We start from the raw sequence: 15114 nt of genomic DNA, 5'->3' as shown, positions 1-15114 counted from the left end.
GAGCAAGTTTAGCTTGTATGAGGAGAAAGGAAGCCAGTATGGCTCTAGTATAGTGTGTTATGGGAATGAGGAGACAGGAAGTGAAGTAGGAAGGCTTGAGTCACATAGAGAATTGTATAGACCACAGTAACATCTTCAAAGTTGTATTTTTTAAGAAAAACTTTTTTAGTTGTAGATAGACCCAATACCTTTATTTTATTTATTTATTTTTATGTGGTGTTGAGGATCAAACCTAGTGTCTCACATGTGCTAGGCGAGCACCCTACCACTGAGCCACAACCCCCCAAATACAAAAATAAATCCTTAAAATACAAAACCCCTTAAAATACAAAAAGTTATATTTTAAGTGCAATGAGAAGTCACTAATAGGTTGTAAGCTGGGGAGTGACATCCAACTTAACTTTGCACACGTGTGTGTGTGTGTGTGTGTTTTCTTTATACAGAAGCTAGAAAAGAAGGAAAAGAAAAGTGGGAGAGGGAATCTCTAACTTACATTTTAAAACTCCTGAAAGTGCAATGCATTCTTTCCTAAAGAAATACTTTTAAATATAGACAGAAGTGTATGCATATAGATTATTTGCAGTGTTATTTATATTAACAGGAAATTGCAAACATTGCACATCCAACACTGTCAGTGTGCTTAAGGCAAGTGTGGTATACAAATACCATGTAACTTCATGCAGCCACAAATTATGATGCTTCCAATTTGTGGAATAAGACATCAGATGAAATACCAAAAAATTAAAAAAAATTTTTTTTGAGCGTGCAGTACTAGAGATTGAACACAGTGGCACTTTAGCACAGGACTATGCCCCCAAATCTTTTATTTTATTTTTATTTTGAGTTAGGGTCTCACAAAGTTGCCCAGGCTGGCCTCCAACTTGAAGTGATCCTCCTGTCTTAGCTTTCTGAGTTCCTGGGCTTACAGGTGTACACCACTGTATCCTATGGGATTAAGTTCTATATATAAGTAGAATTTTTATTTTAGTATATAAAGCATACATAGAGGGGCTGGAGTTGTGGCTCAGTGGTAGAGTGCTTGCCTAGCATGTGCAAGGCCCTGGGTTTGATCCTCAGCACCACATGAAAATAAATAAATAAAATAAAGGTATTGTGTCAAACTAAAAAATAAATATTAAAAAAAAACATATACATTGAAAGCAGATTAAAAGAAAATACACCAAAATGGTAATAGGAGTTGTCTCTGGGTAGTGGAATGCCTAATTGTTACTGTGTTTCTTTATACCTCCAGGTTCTATTGTAAATATATATTGCTTCAGGGGCTGGGGTTGTAGCTCAGTGGTGGAGTGCTCGCCTAGCATGTGCTGGGTGCTGCGTTCGATCCTCAGCACCACATAAATGTAAAATAAAGATATTGTATCCACCTAAAAAAACTTAAGAATAAATATTAAAAAAATATTGCTTCAATAATCAGAAACAAATATTCAACAAAAATTACTGTGTGTTCAGGTCTAGCTTGTACTGGATCTTCCTTCTCCTTCAGTGTCACTCTGCAGGAAGGACTAGCAATCTTATAGCCCCTAAGTATATGGATAACCTTTATTGCAGTGGCTGCTTCAATAACATATGCTACTAAACTTCTCTGGCTGAGGCTTTGTACTTTTCATATTTGAGAGTATTGAATTTATTATTGGTAACACATCGTAAGATCTGTAGTTTCAAAAAGCTTCCATTATTTCTTTGTGAAAATTTGCACCTGCACCAAGTTAACTTTTTAAAAGTGACTTGCCATGAGCTAATTGGAAGTATAAATTTACCCTTATTTCTTTCCCTGATACCAATAAAAATTTGCAGTGAAAGCTAAATTGCAGCCACAGGAGGGAAAATGTAATGGATTTCTTTGCAGAGTTTAAATTTGTCAAAATTATGATGTGTTATATTTGGCAAATCATTCAACATTGAGAATGAAACAGCAATTCATGTCTGGTGTGAAGGGTTCCACAAAAATTAGCATCAGGCTACTACTCCATTGTGTCTTTTTAAAAAAATATTTATTTTTAGTTGTAATTGGACACAGTATCTTTATTTTATTTATCTCTTTATTTTTATGTGGTGCTGAGGATTGAACCCAGGGCCTTGCATGTGCTAGGCAATCGCTCTACTGCTGAGCCACAATCCCAGCCCCTCCACTGTGTTCTTTTGGTTTTTTAAGTGGTTGTTTAACTTTTTGTCACTTACTAAGAATTCTATTTTTAAGCCAAGTTAATTTTTCAGAACATAATCCACATGTATTTTTGTGAATCCAGGAATGTGTTAATGTTGTTAAACTGTGTACTATTTGCCTGTTTATTTTTTCCTGCTATAGACTGTATTACTTCTTCATATGTGCCCCTGAAGCCTTTTGAAAAGAATTGTCAAAATATTACTGTGGAGGTTGAAGAGTTTGTTCCTGAAATGACAAAATATTGTTATCCATTTACTATTTACAAAAACCATCTGTATGTCTATCCTCTGCAGTTAAAATATGATAGCCAGAAAACATTTGCCAAGGTAAGCAGTGTAAACTATACATTTCTGGAGTATAAAATGTTAGATTCTTTTCATTCTGACTCATTTTCAATGATTAATCATTTTAGGCAAGAAACATTGCAGTCTGTGTGGAATTCCGGGATTCGGATGACAGTGATGCTTGTGGGCTAAAGGTTTGTTTCTGATACTGATAAACATGTGTTTTTGGTAGAGGTAGAAGAGATGGAGATTTGTGGACTTGGTAGTGTCATGTTTCAAATTTAATTTGTCTAAACATCAAAAAGAAAATGTACTATGGTGACAAAGTTAACTACAAGGGTTAGATTAAATGTTAATATATAACAAAATGAAAGGAGAGCATATGTAGCTGTAAAAATGGATAAGCCTGGGCTGGGGTTGTGGCTCAGGGGTAGAGTGCTTGCCTAGCATGTGTGAGGCCCTGGGTTCAGTTCCCAGCATGCACACACATAAAGTAAGCTTTTTCGTATCAGTTTTATTTTGCTTTTGTGTTTGTTATTGGCAGTGCTGGTGATAGAACTCAGGGCCTCATGCATGCTAAATAAATGCTTTATCACTGAGCTATAACCCCAGCCCACATACCAAGTTTTGCCATTGCTTTGATGCTTCTACACAAGGTCATTTTCTTAGGATAGTTTATAATAGTACCATCAGGGAATCATAAACTCCTTTCTCCTTGAAATCTGAACAGGCTTTTTGAGCTGACAGAAGCACAGCATGACTACTTTGATGTGAGATATAACTTCTACTCCATGACTAGCCAAATGGTGCCTCCAAACTTGGACTTGTAATCTCTAAAAAGCAGAATCTCAATATTATGTGATATGGTGATTCTTAAATACTTAAAAAAAACTGTCATATCACAGTTCTTTTACATTTTCCCTATTTATAGCTGGTTTGGACTTTTTGCTCTTTAGTCCATTAATCAGAGACCTGAAAGAGAAGTCAAGAGAACATGTCAACATCACAAAGTGTTTATCTTGTTCCCTACTTCTCTAGCTTGAGCCTAAATCAGACAGATGGATGGCCTTATATTCAAATCCCTGGGGAAAGAGGCGAGAATTCCCCAAACTAAATCATCTTATGTTTCATAGTCTCTCCCTTTGAAAAGAGATTTTTTTTTTTACAGAGAAACTTAAGGATTGCCTGATTCAAATGCAGTGTATTTTCTCTTGTTCTCCCTTTAGTAGAGTCGATAACAACTGCTCTTTTCCTTCTAAGCAATATCCTTTTGTATACTTAGAGATTCTTAGGTTACTTCTCAGCAGTTCTTGAAAATTGCCTTCATAACTATATTTAAGGAGAGTTGGATATGCACTCATATGGAGTCTCAATTTCATTTCATAGCTGGCCTAGAGGCTCGGTCTGAAGTAACAGAGTAAGGCAATTAGTTCTTTGGCATGCTGACTCCATATTCATCCTTGAGCTTATTAAAGACCAGTGGAAGTGAAAAAAACTCACATTAGAAATGAAATCTGATCATTCCCTGGAACCATAGAAAACTTTAAATTTATTTTATCAGTATAACAGAAAGGCAATGATTTTTAAAAGTGCCATATTTTAAAATGTTAACAGTAAGCTTCAATGTAGCTTAATAGACATTCATTTTTTAATTCATTTAGCCTATAAATGCTTCTGCTAGCTTTTATTTCTTTTTAAAAAGCTCTTCTCCTTGCCCACTGTGCAGTAAGCATCCAAAAAAATGTTGCTGACTGGCAGAAGGGGTGCCTCTCATGTTAAGATACCTAAGTGGCATGAGAGGAGTAAGCTTTATAGGCCTGGTCTTCCAGATGATAAAAAATGTTCTGCTTCTTATCATTAACTAATTTGGAATTGCATTTCTTTGATGTCCAGAAGTTCAAAAGCATCCTACAGGCATTATCTGAGGTGGTGTCATGAATGACTGTAAATGATTTGGAGCTTACAGGCTCATGGTGAGAGCTGCATGGGCTTGGCCATGGCCCTGTGCTCACAGATGCCTCTAACTGTATGTGGTTCCATAGCATCACATTTAAAGACCGGCATTTGGAATGGTGATTCTGTTTCCTTCTTTTTCAGTGTATTTATGGAAAACCTGCAGGGTCTGTTTTTACCACAAATGCTTATGCTGTTGTCTCGCACCACAACCAAAATCCAGAATTCTATGATGAGGTAAAAACATATCATTCTGGTATTTTAAAAATGCACTGGTTTCTATTCTTTTTCCTCTTCAAATTATTTCCGTCTTTTCATCTGTACTTGCAATCCCTGAATGTTTTGTTCCATGAAAACAGATAATGTCACATCAAAATGAAGGACATCTTCTGCTTGGTACACTCTGATTACAGTGACAGATTTGCCCTAAATTTAAGGGCTTCTGTGATTTGAGATAACATGGTAGAAAACAAATATCAGTCTGGAGCTGGGATTTAGCCCTCCTTGCTTTGATAGCACTGGCTCTGTGATGCTAATTAACTTCCCCTTTTTGAGTCTCCACTTTCTTGACTTTAAAATGAGAAATTCAGAAGAAAATTTCTGAAAAGCCTCTAGCTCTTTCCCTTCTAGTTTTATGTGGTAGGATGTAGCCAGTCTGTCATTGAAAAATTTTGAGAGACAGTGTCACACACTCGGGCCAACAGAATCTCCCTGGCTGCCCTACATACCTCAGTGAAAAGCAGATAAAGGAGAGTGGGGTGGTCTCTTCTCCTGGTTTCTGTGCTCCTTCCTGAGTTTCTCTCTCACCCTGTCTCCATCTCTCTTTTCCTTCTCTCTACTTCTCCATCTCTATATTTTTGTACTTCCAGCAGGTCACTGCCTAGCCTCTCCTAGCTTATATGTAGCTATTTATTCAGATCTGTAGACTGCTTTTGCTTCCTACATGCTTCCATGGAACCTGAATGAACATACAGGCCAGATGCTCTGCTGTTTCTGTTTCTCATGTCTTCATTCTTGGCTTGGTCTGAGACCATCCCCTGTGCCCTCCTGATTTCCCCAGGTCCACCTGCTGTTGTATGGAGGCCTTATACCCCAGCCATAGGCCTCACTCATTCGTTTCTCAGTTTGAGGGTTGGGAGGGGGATAGTGGCACTTTGTATTTTTTCCACCCAGGGAGGGAATATATCCATATTTATGTGCAGTAGAGCATTAGATACCCAGATGGTCTGGATGCCGTGAATAGGCATGTTCTGTAGTAAAATATACCTACAACAAACCATAGTTATAACACCAAAAAAACCATGCCTTGTGTGCATTTCTATAACCAAGACCGGTCACTGCAGAAAACTAGACCATATAGCAAGTAATCCACGTTGCTTTTAGGATTCCTAAAATGAACAGACTTTTCGGTCATTCACTATATATTGACAGAGAGAGAGCGCATGCGTGCACATGCAAGAGAGGGGGAAATGGCTAAAGGCATGTACACTAAATCAAATCTGTAGTCTGTAATGTCTCTTACATACTTGCAGGAGACATTCTAAGCATTAAGTTGGTTTCTGATTAGAAAATTGCTTGAGATACTTTATTATATGCATTAATTTTTAACTAAATTCATGAATCATAGGAGATAATTTTTATGTCTAAGAATAGAGCTGTGTTTTTCTTCTAGAGAAATTTATGAAAGCTCTAATTTGTGGATACCATACGGCTGTAGTGACTTTTTGCACATTTATTTGTAAAGGTAAATATATATTTTTTCATGCAGTAAACAACAACTTAAGAAAAGTAGCCTTTCAAATTCAGTATACATTGACTCTGATTGGGTTACCCACTATCCCTGGACTGTGAGGATGTGGTGTTTTTCTTGTTTGTTCATTTTAAATTTTATTGGTGTATATTAATTATAAAGAACAGTGGGTTCATTGTGGCATATTTATACATGCATGTAATTTCATCTAGCATTTCAGAAAATTCTACTTCAAAATCGAATCCAGGAGAATCCAAATTACTAAATCAGCCCTCACAAGCCAGGAGAATATTGTCATGAAACCGAAAGTGACCAGAAAAGCATTTGGAATGTATTTAAATGATATCTACTACTTGGCCGCTTGATCTGTCATTTAGGAAGTATTTTGGAACAGTGTAATGAAACTGAACTAAATGTCTGACAGTCCAGCTTGATAATTGAAATGAAACAAAACAAAACAAAACGCCATGTGTAATTTTGCTGTCATTTCAGATTAAAATCGAGCTTCCCATTTACCTGCATCAAAAACATCATTTGCTTTTCACTTTTTATCATGTAAGTTGTGAAATCAACACAAAGGGAACAACTAAAAAGCAGGACACAGTTGAAACTCCAGGTACCTGTGTTGTTTATCTTTTATTTTATGTAGTACTGGGGATCAAACCCAGAATTATGTATTCTTTAAATATCTCTTTTTATAACTATTTGAAATAGGATATAACTACTTTTCATAAAGCTGCAGAACATTTATACCCTTTACAAAAAAGTACATTTCTGAATTAGAAAAGTTTTTTTTGGGTAAGCTGGATATAGGGGTGTGTGCCTATAGTCTCAACTTACTAGGAATCTGAAGTAAGATGATTACTTGAGCCCAGGACTTAGAAGCCAGCCTAGGCAACATAGCAAAATGCTTCTCTAAAAAAAGTTCACTGACAAAAGATGAACTATACATTCATTTTGTTATCATTTGTTCCAAATATCATTTTCCAAATAATCTGCACTATGCTTAAACTACTATAAGCAACATAAAATTGTTATTATTAAAGAAAAACACATATTGTCACAGGGTATTGTCATTTCTTTTACGTGGAATTGCCCAGCAACCGGAATTTTCCATTTCTACTTACTGAGGAAGAGGGAAGTGCGCCCAGAGCCAGGGACATCTGTGAGCTGGAGGGAGGTTGGGGGCTGCCTGTTTCTAATGAGAAAAGAACAGATTTAATGAAGTTGAATAAGCTTTAGTAACAAAGTCCCAGTCCTGGTCCTATTTCAGCAAAGCTTCAGATAAACCATGGGAAGCAACCTTGGGAGTGCATAGGAGGCCTGTGAACACAGCTCATGTCATACCCACTTTATGAACATCTGTGTTCCCTGGGATGCAGATCAGGCCAGCCTGGATCAAACATTTATTTAGCAAACATTTCTGTATATTTATTATGTGCAAGAAGTTGTAGTAGGTATTATGGGAATACAGTGAAGCATCCACCATAGATCTGATGTTCAGTGGACATATAATCTCAGAGGGGAAATGAGTCCTATGTGGGCAATTATAATACAATGTAGAAAGTGGTGATTATCAAAATTATTCTACGGGTGGAGGGAAAGGTGTCTGGGAATCACAGAAGGCTTCCAGGAGGAGAGGATGGTATTACAGGGTAAGTAGATTTTTTTTTTTTTGGTATTGGGGATTGAACATAGCCACTTTACCATTGAGCCACATCCACAGCCCTCTTTTTTAATTTATTTCTCTATCCACCTATTTATTTATTTTTGAGTTAGGGTCTTGCTAAGTTGCTGAGGCTAGCTAAGCCCCCAAGTTACTGGGATTACAGGCACGTACCACCATCCCTGGCACAAGGTAGATCTTGAGAAAGCAGTTATGGCAAAAAGGTAGGGGATCTGGGATGAAGGAACAGCTTGTAAAGGGTCATAATACTGAGGAATATGGACAGAGACCCACAAGTAGTTCACTGAGTCAAGAGTTCAGCATGCTGGGTGTGGGTCATAGGATGTGAAGTTGAAGAAGAGGCATCAGATTATGGAAAGTCTCAAATGCCAGCCAGTGGATTTGTTTTGATTCTGTAACCAATCTGGAACTACAGAAGAGTTATAAATACTAGGAAGAGCTGTTTTGGGCAAAAATGAATCAGACAGGAAAATAAAGGGCAAGGTGAGTTGGAGCAGAAAAAAGGAAGGATAGACCAGTAAGGGAGCTATTTCAAATGTCCAGGAAAGGCTGAGGGCCACGTTATGACAGCTTCAGAAAGGCAGAGAAAAGGGGAATTACAGAAAAAGTATAAGTGCCCTCAGTATTTGGGGGCTCTACATCTATGGAACATTCAAGGAACCATGCATTGAAAATCGTTTTTTCAACAATTGCAGCTATACTGAATACGTGATTTTTTTCCCTTGTCACTCCTAAACAATGCAAACATCTATTTACATAGCATTTATATTATATCAGGCATGACAAGTAATCAAAAAATGACTTAAAGTATACTGGAGGATATGTCTGGTTATATGCAAATACTGTGCCATTTAATATAAGAGACTTGAGCATCCAGGGATTTGGATATCCATGAGGGGTCCTGGAAGCAGTTTGTGGATTCTGAGGGGAAGACTGTATATTGGACCTAGCAAATGACTGACAAGATGATTCAAAGTAAACTGTGAAGTTTTAAAGTTGGGTGATTGGAAAGAAAGTAATGCCATTGGCAGAATTGTGGCCAGGCACGGTAGGTTTGGAACTCATGGCGAGTTTGAGGTATTAGGGAATCAGCTGAGTGATGCCCAGCAGGCAGCAGGGCTGAATGTTAGAGAGCTCCCTTTATGGTTAGTATAATCCTACTCTTCATCCCCATAGAATTTGAAGTTAATTCAGGGTAGGGACCTTGAGAATTGAGAAGAAAACTAGTAGGACAATGAGAACCCATGAGAATATATATCTCCTGAATGATAAATTTCAGCTTCTTTTGCCAAGTCCTAGACAGAAGTGGGCAAGATATTCAATGAAGCATGAGATGGTTATTCTATGTGCCACTCATCAGTTTTAACTGTTCACCCTTTAAGTGGCTTCCTACCTTTGAGCCAGATGGCATGCTTCAGCTTCCTTTGAGCTTCCAAGTGCTCTATATTAGTTTTGACTAAGGGGCACACTTGACCATGATCTGATTAATTTACAGTGTAAAAATGTTACCTAAGCAATCTTATAGAGACAGAAAGTGGATTCATGGTTGCTAGGGACGGGGGGAAGGGGGAATGAGAAGTGCCTGCTAAGGACTCTGAAGTTTCCTTTTGGAAAAAAATGTTGCCAAAGAAGCAATATATATTTTCCTGTTTTCAAGGTTGGAAATCTTTTCTCTTTTGTCAAATTTTCTGTTTAACTATGATGATAGAGTCACTTTTTTTCTTAGTGTTTTTTTTGTTGTTGTTGTTGTTTGTTTTTGTTTTTGGTACCAGGTTTTGAATCCGCAGTTGCTTAATCATTAAGCTATATCCCTAGCACATTTTATTTTTTACTTAGAGACTGGCCTCACTAAGTTGCTGAGGCTGGCCTTGAATTTGCGATCTTCCTGCCTCACTCTGCCAAGTCACTGGGATTACCAGCATGCACCACTGTGCCCAGCTATGGCAGAGTCATTTCTAATGGTTCTTCTGCTCAGGTTACTTTGTCCTGCTTTTTATAAAAGAAAAGGTCTGGACAAACCATTTCTGAAGTTGTACTGGTAAAGATGCATTTCAGGCGTGTTTCAGAGTCTGAGAAAGCCATTTAGTTTATATAGACAAAGCAATGTTTTGGTCTTTTAAGAATTAAAGCATTTGCCAAATGAAACACGTAAGTGAAAACATTGTAGCCAGATTTGTGTTGACTTCTGTGTTCAAGTACAAACATACAGACACACACGTGCACATGCACTTATGCAGAATTTTGAAGAATCGGAAAGGAATAACTTTATGAAGTACTTTCCAGCCAACACCCTCTCTTAATTGCCAAAACTTGATCCAGAGCAAGCTTTTTTACAGCTGAGTTATAAACACTTGAAACCAGAGTAATTTCTATAATGGAAATACTGACACTGCTCAACTTGAGCAACACAGATGGCTCTGGCTCTTTTAGCTAGAACATGATGAGGTTTCTAATGGAAAGCCAAGGCACCCTTTTGGGGGTAGAACTGTTAAGAAATGTAGAAATTGGGGAAAATCCTGCAGCAGTGTTAGGTCATAAACACTGGCCTGGCCATATTCTTCTACTACACCTCCTCCTCCTGTAATCAGGAAAACTCAGTCCATCTAGACAATTTGTGTTTACTGCCTTCTATAAATATTGAATGTAACCTTCACTTGTGACCTTAATTTTCCATTGTTCCTTACCCTGGTGTTGCCATATCATATTTTGGAACATATTGCTGTTGTCTGAGATGGTCTTAGCTGTATGACTCTGCACTCTTAGTGGAAGGATAGATGAGGGTAACCCGAACCTTAAAAACAAACAAACAAACAAACAAAAAACCAGAAAAGCCTACCAAAACCATCCCTCATCATGTAAAGATACTGATATTGATGCACATTTTAAGTTTTAAAGTGTTTTCATGATATCATCTCTCTGATCTCTCAGTTATTTTTAGATGGAGAGACTATGTTTTGTTGTTTTCTTGTTTATTGGCAAGGAAATACAGTAAATAGCTAGGATTAGAAATGATCCAAACCCATTGTTCCTTCCCTAGTTCGAGGTTGCCCAACATCTGGGCTCCTACGTACAGATGCCCGGAAACATCACCAGCCTGCCCTGCTCCCCAGCAATTAGACATTTCTGTAGCTAATTTCATTTTCTATTTCATTTCTTATGGCTTATTGTTGTCTTGGCAGTTGGGTTTGCCTGGGTACCTTTGCTGAAAGATGGTAGAATCATCACATTTGAGCAGCAGCTGCCAGTTTCAGCCAATCTTCCCCCAGGCTACTTGAATCTGAATGATGCCGAATCAAGAAGGGTAGGAAAATATTTGCATCAGAATTCTGTTGATACAGTTGATCATTTGGGAATTAAAGTATGGTCTGTGGGCTGGTGCTGGTCTACTATAAATATAAGTATGGAAAATATGCATTTATAGCAGTTTGATAAAGTATCTTTTGCCTGTTTTTTCTAATAACTTTTAAAACTGGGCCTTAGATTTTGTGTGTCATTTTAAAAATTCATTTATTTAAGTAATTCATTTTTATTATCATTTATAAAAGCAATCTGTAAAGGATTAGAAATTTAATTGTTGATAGAACTTTATTTTTATTTATTTATATATGGTACTGAGAATCGAACCCAGTGCCTCACACATGCTAGGCAAGTGCTCTACCATTGAGCCACCACCCCAGATGGATTAGAAATTTAAAATGACTTAGGGTATGTTTATTCTAGATGCATGTTATTTTCTCTAGTAATCCCATTGTATGAATCTAATATATTAATTTCTGAAAATTGTTGAAATGCATGAAAGTGTTACATGTTGTTCATCTATCTCTTGCTACAAAATAGAAATTCATGTCTGTTTTCTGTTTTCAGCAATCAAATGTAGATATCAAGTGGGTAGATGGTGCAAAACCTTTGTTGAAGATTAAAAGCCATTTAGAGTCCACCATCTACACTCAAGTAAGTTATATCATCTGAATTGTGTCAATTTGAATACTCAAATATATTTCTGGATTAAAATAGATGATAGATTCCTACAGGCCACAAAATTTTCTCATTGATAGCATGATTCTAGCTCAGGATATACAATTGTTGCTAAATTATAAGATCCTTTTATTGCTGTTAGCCAATTTGAGCTTCTCAAAACTCTGAAAGGCATGTGGAAGCTATCTTCATCTTATAGGTGAAGAAACTGAGGATTAGGTAGGTTAGGTAACTTCCCCCAAGGACATGCAGTAATAATTAGGGGAATCAGGTCAAAATACACATTTCCTTTTTGTACTTGCTAATATAATCCATACTGTCCAGAAAAAAACCGGTATGTATGGAGACCATATAGGACAGCTGGACTCACTTGCTAGTGAAGTGTCATGGTAAAGTTGAGTATTCAAGTTTACCCAGAACTTTTGTTCTGGTAAGTTCCTGCTGCCACTTTATTTCATCTGTCAGTTCAGACTCCTGTTCTTGCTCATTTAATTAAAGTGGAGAAGTAGCCCAACTTCATAGAACACCATAGTCCAAAAAGGGATTGAATGAATGCTTAATTGGTTGGACACACATTGAGTCCTTCTGTGTGCCTCGGTACATGCCAGATTAATTTGGTTTTGCTGCTTAGTGAGGTGGTCAAGAGACCTTCGAGACTTGGACATATAGGTTGGCAACTATGGCTGCTGAATCTGGATATTAGAATACCTGGATGGATAGGTTTGCATGATGCAGGAGGGAAGAAAGGTGGAGAGCCTGCCTTTGAGAATAATGAATCAAATTTCATATGGCTCTTTCCATCTGTGTTTCAGGATCTGCATGTGCACAAATTCTTCCATCATTGCCAGCTGATTCAGTCAGGCTCAAAAGAAGTTCCAGGGGAGCTCATTAAATATTTAAAGGTAAATGTACAACCGCTTTCTGCAAATTTCTGTTGCTACATTTGATGTGGAAAAAAGAATCAGACGTACACTTAAAAATACTTTTGGCTGTGGATCCTCAGGAGAACACTTTGTATGAGGTACTTTTCCATCAAGTGGCTATTTGGAAGCAGACAGCACAGTTGCTACGTTAGAAAGAAAATGTTATAGCCAGAATTCGACACCATAGTTTTGGAAATCTCATGGAAATGTTGATTTCAATTGTATAAATTGATTTTGCAGGTGTTTTCTCTTCCGGCTGACTTCCCAATAAAGGTGGAGAACTCTGTGGGGGAAAGGGCCAGGGGAAACGTGAGCACGTTTGCTTCATAAAATGTGAAATGGTTCCTGTGTCCATGAGTGAAGGATTATGAAAATGGCCTACTAAAGAGACAAACATACTTTCCACATGTTGCATAGGGGACAGTTAAGAAATGCCATACTTTTTCAGATGAATAGAGAAGCTCAAAGTGTTTATTCCCTATGCACTAGTACTGCAATGTGCATCATAGGACTGGGCTGGCAGCTGCTTTCTTCATTGGGTTGCTCCTTTAGCAGTTTAGCCATGGAAAGTCTGAGGAGTTTTGATTTTAAGCAAAAGCCACTACAGGATTTCCCTTTGGACATATGCTGTTGCTTCATGACATTCTCAGGACACATATAGGTTCATTTCTTTCAGAGAGGTAGTACAGCATGTGATAAAAATGTATGGATTCTGGAATCATAAACTGACTTTGTATCCCAAATCTGTCACTCAATAGCTCTGTGATTGACTGTGGCCAAGTTATTTAACTTCTCCAAGTCTTTGTTTCTTCATCTGTCTACATTGAGATACAATAATATACACTTTAGACAGGCATGGTATAGTCCCAGCAACTTGGGAGGCCAGGGAAGGAGGATTGCAAGTTTGAGACCACACTGCGCAAATTTGCTGAGACCCTGTCTCACAATAAAAAATAAAAAGAACCAAGGGTGTAGCACAATGGAAGAACTGTCCTTGGTTTCAGTCCCTAGTACTGCAAAATCCTTCAATACATATGCACTATACATATTAGGGTGATTATGAGGCTTGAATGAGGTAGTGTCTGAGGTATAGTAACCATTCATGCCACACTCACCCTTGAGTCCTTCCTCTGAGCTAAGCAGTGTTCCAGGCATTGGGAATATAATTAAGAAAGAATTTCCTATTGTCAAGGAGCTTAATTTCTTGTGGAGACAGACAATAAGTAGGGGAAGTGAGTAAGTGTGTATGTGTGTGTTTGTGTGTGGTGTGTGTGTGTGTGTGTGTGTGTATGTCATTTCATAGGTGGTATAAAGAAAACCAAAACAGTGTAGTGAAACAAGGAATGAGAAAGGGTTCATGTGGTGAAGACATCAGAGAAGATGTCTCTAGTGAAGTGACATTTGAACAGAGACCTAAAGAAAGGAGGATGACAGCCTTGAGGATTTTGGGGGAAGAGCTGGGAATAGCAAGTACAGCATTATCTTGGAAAGGTGGCTGAGGAGCTCGTTGGGTAAGGCCTCATAGGCCATGGTGAGGAGTTTGAATTAACTCCAAGTGAGACTGGAAGCCTTTACATGGGTTTGAACAGTAAAGTGCCATGATTTTAACTTTGGTTTTGAAAGTACCATTCTTCCTACCATATAAAGAATACACTAGTCAGGCACTGTAATGCTTGCCTGTCATCCCTGTGGATTGGGAGGCTGTGGCAGGAGAATTGCATGTTCAAAGCCATCTTCTGCAGCTCAGTGAGGCCCTAAGCAACTTAGCAAGACCCTGTCTCAAAATAAAAAAATCAAATGTGCTGGTGATGTGGCTCAGTGGTGAAGTGCTCCTTGGTTTAATCACCTCTACTAAACAAACGCCAATGGAAGAGTAGAAGAAGGGAGACCATCAATAAATTATTGCTGTTGTTCTTAATTATAATAACAGTCATCTAACTTCCAAATCCTGACCCCAGGTTATATGTAGGAGCATTCCACCTCTATGTGTGAATGGTTTGTTTGTTTAAGTCATTGGCTTTTCTTCCAGTGGGGAAGTGTTTTAAAAGTTTTAATAGAGTATCATGGCATGGAATATCATTTTCAAATACTGGTATTCTTCAAATGAAAAAAGAATACTCAAGGTTTTGTTTTTCAGGGTGGGGAATTTCTGATAATTATGTGACCTGCGCTCGCCCTCTAGTGGCAATGAGTGAAATGGCATGTAATTTCAGAAATAACTAAGATATTTTCTACAGTGTTAGTTCTAAAAAGGATTCTAGAGATTTCTTTTTGCAGGTGAGGAATCTGAAGCCCAGGCAGAGGTGACTTGCCTGTAGTCAATTCAGGTGGTTGGTTTCAGAGCTGAGATGACTAGT

General features: G+C 37.9%; 1 protein-coding gene across 1 annotated transcript in view; it reads left to right on the top strand.

The window, feature by feature from the left end:
- The window catches only part of Dock11 (dedicator of cytokinesis 11), a 152413-nt gene that overhangs the window by 54754 nt on the left and 82545 nt on the right, over positions 1–15114 (top strand). The window contains exons 17-23 of the mRNA XM_077793613.1: positions 2327–2511; positions 2598–2663; positions 4567–4659; positions 6665–6788; positions 11039–11160; positions 11724–11810; positions 12647–12736. Of these exons, the coding sequence (XP_077649739.1) occupies positions 2327–2511; positions 2598–2663; positions 4567–4659; positions 6665–6788; positions 11039–11160; positions 11724–11810; positions 12647–12736 (767 nt within the window). The remainder of the gene's footprint in view (positions 1–2326; positions 2512–2597; positions 2664–4566; positions 4660–6664; positions 6789–11038; positions 11161–11723; positions 11811–12646; positions 12737–15114) is intronic.

Source organism: Urocitellus parryii, chromosome X (assembly GCF_045843805.1).
Source record: "Urocitellus parryii isolate mUroPar1 chromosome X, mUroPar1.hap1, whole genome shotgun sequence".
Classification (NCBI taxonomy): Eukaryota; Metazoa; Chordata; class Mammalia; order Rodentia; family Sciuridae; genus Urocitellus; species Urocitellus parryii.
Note: the sequence above shows the minus strand (reverse complement) of the source record. Positions and strands in the feature narration are given on the sequence as shown.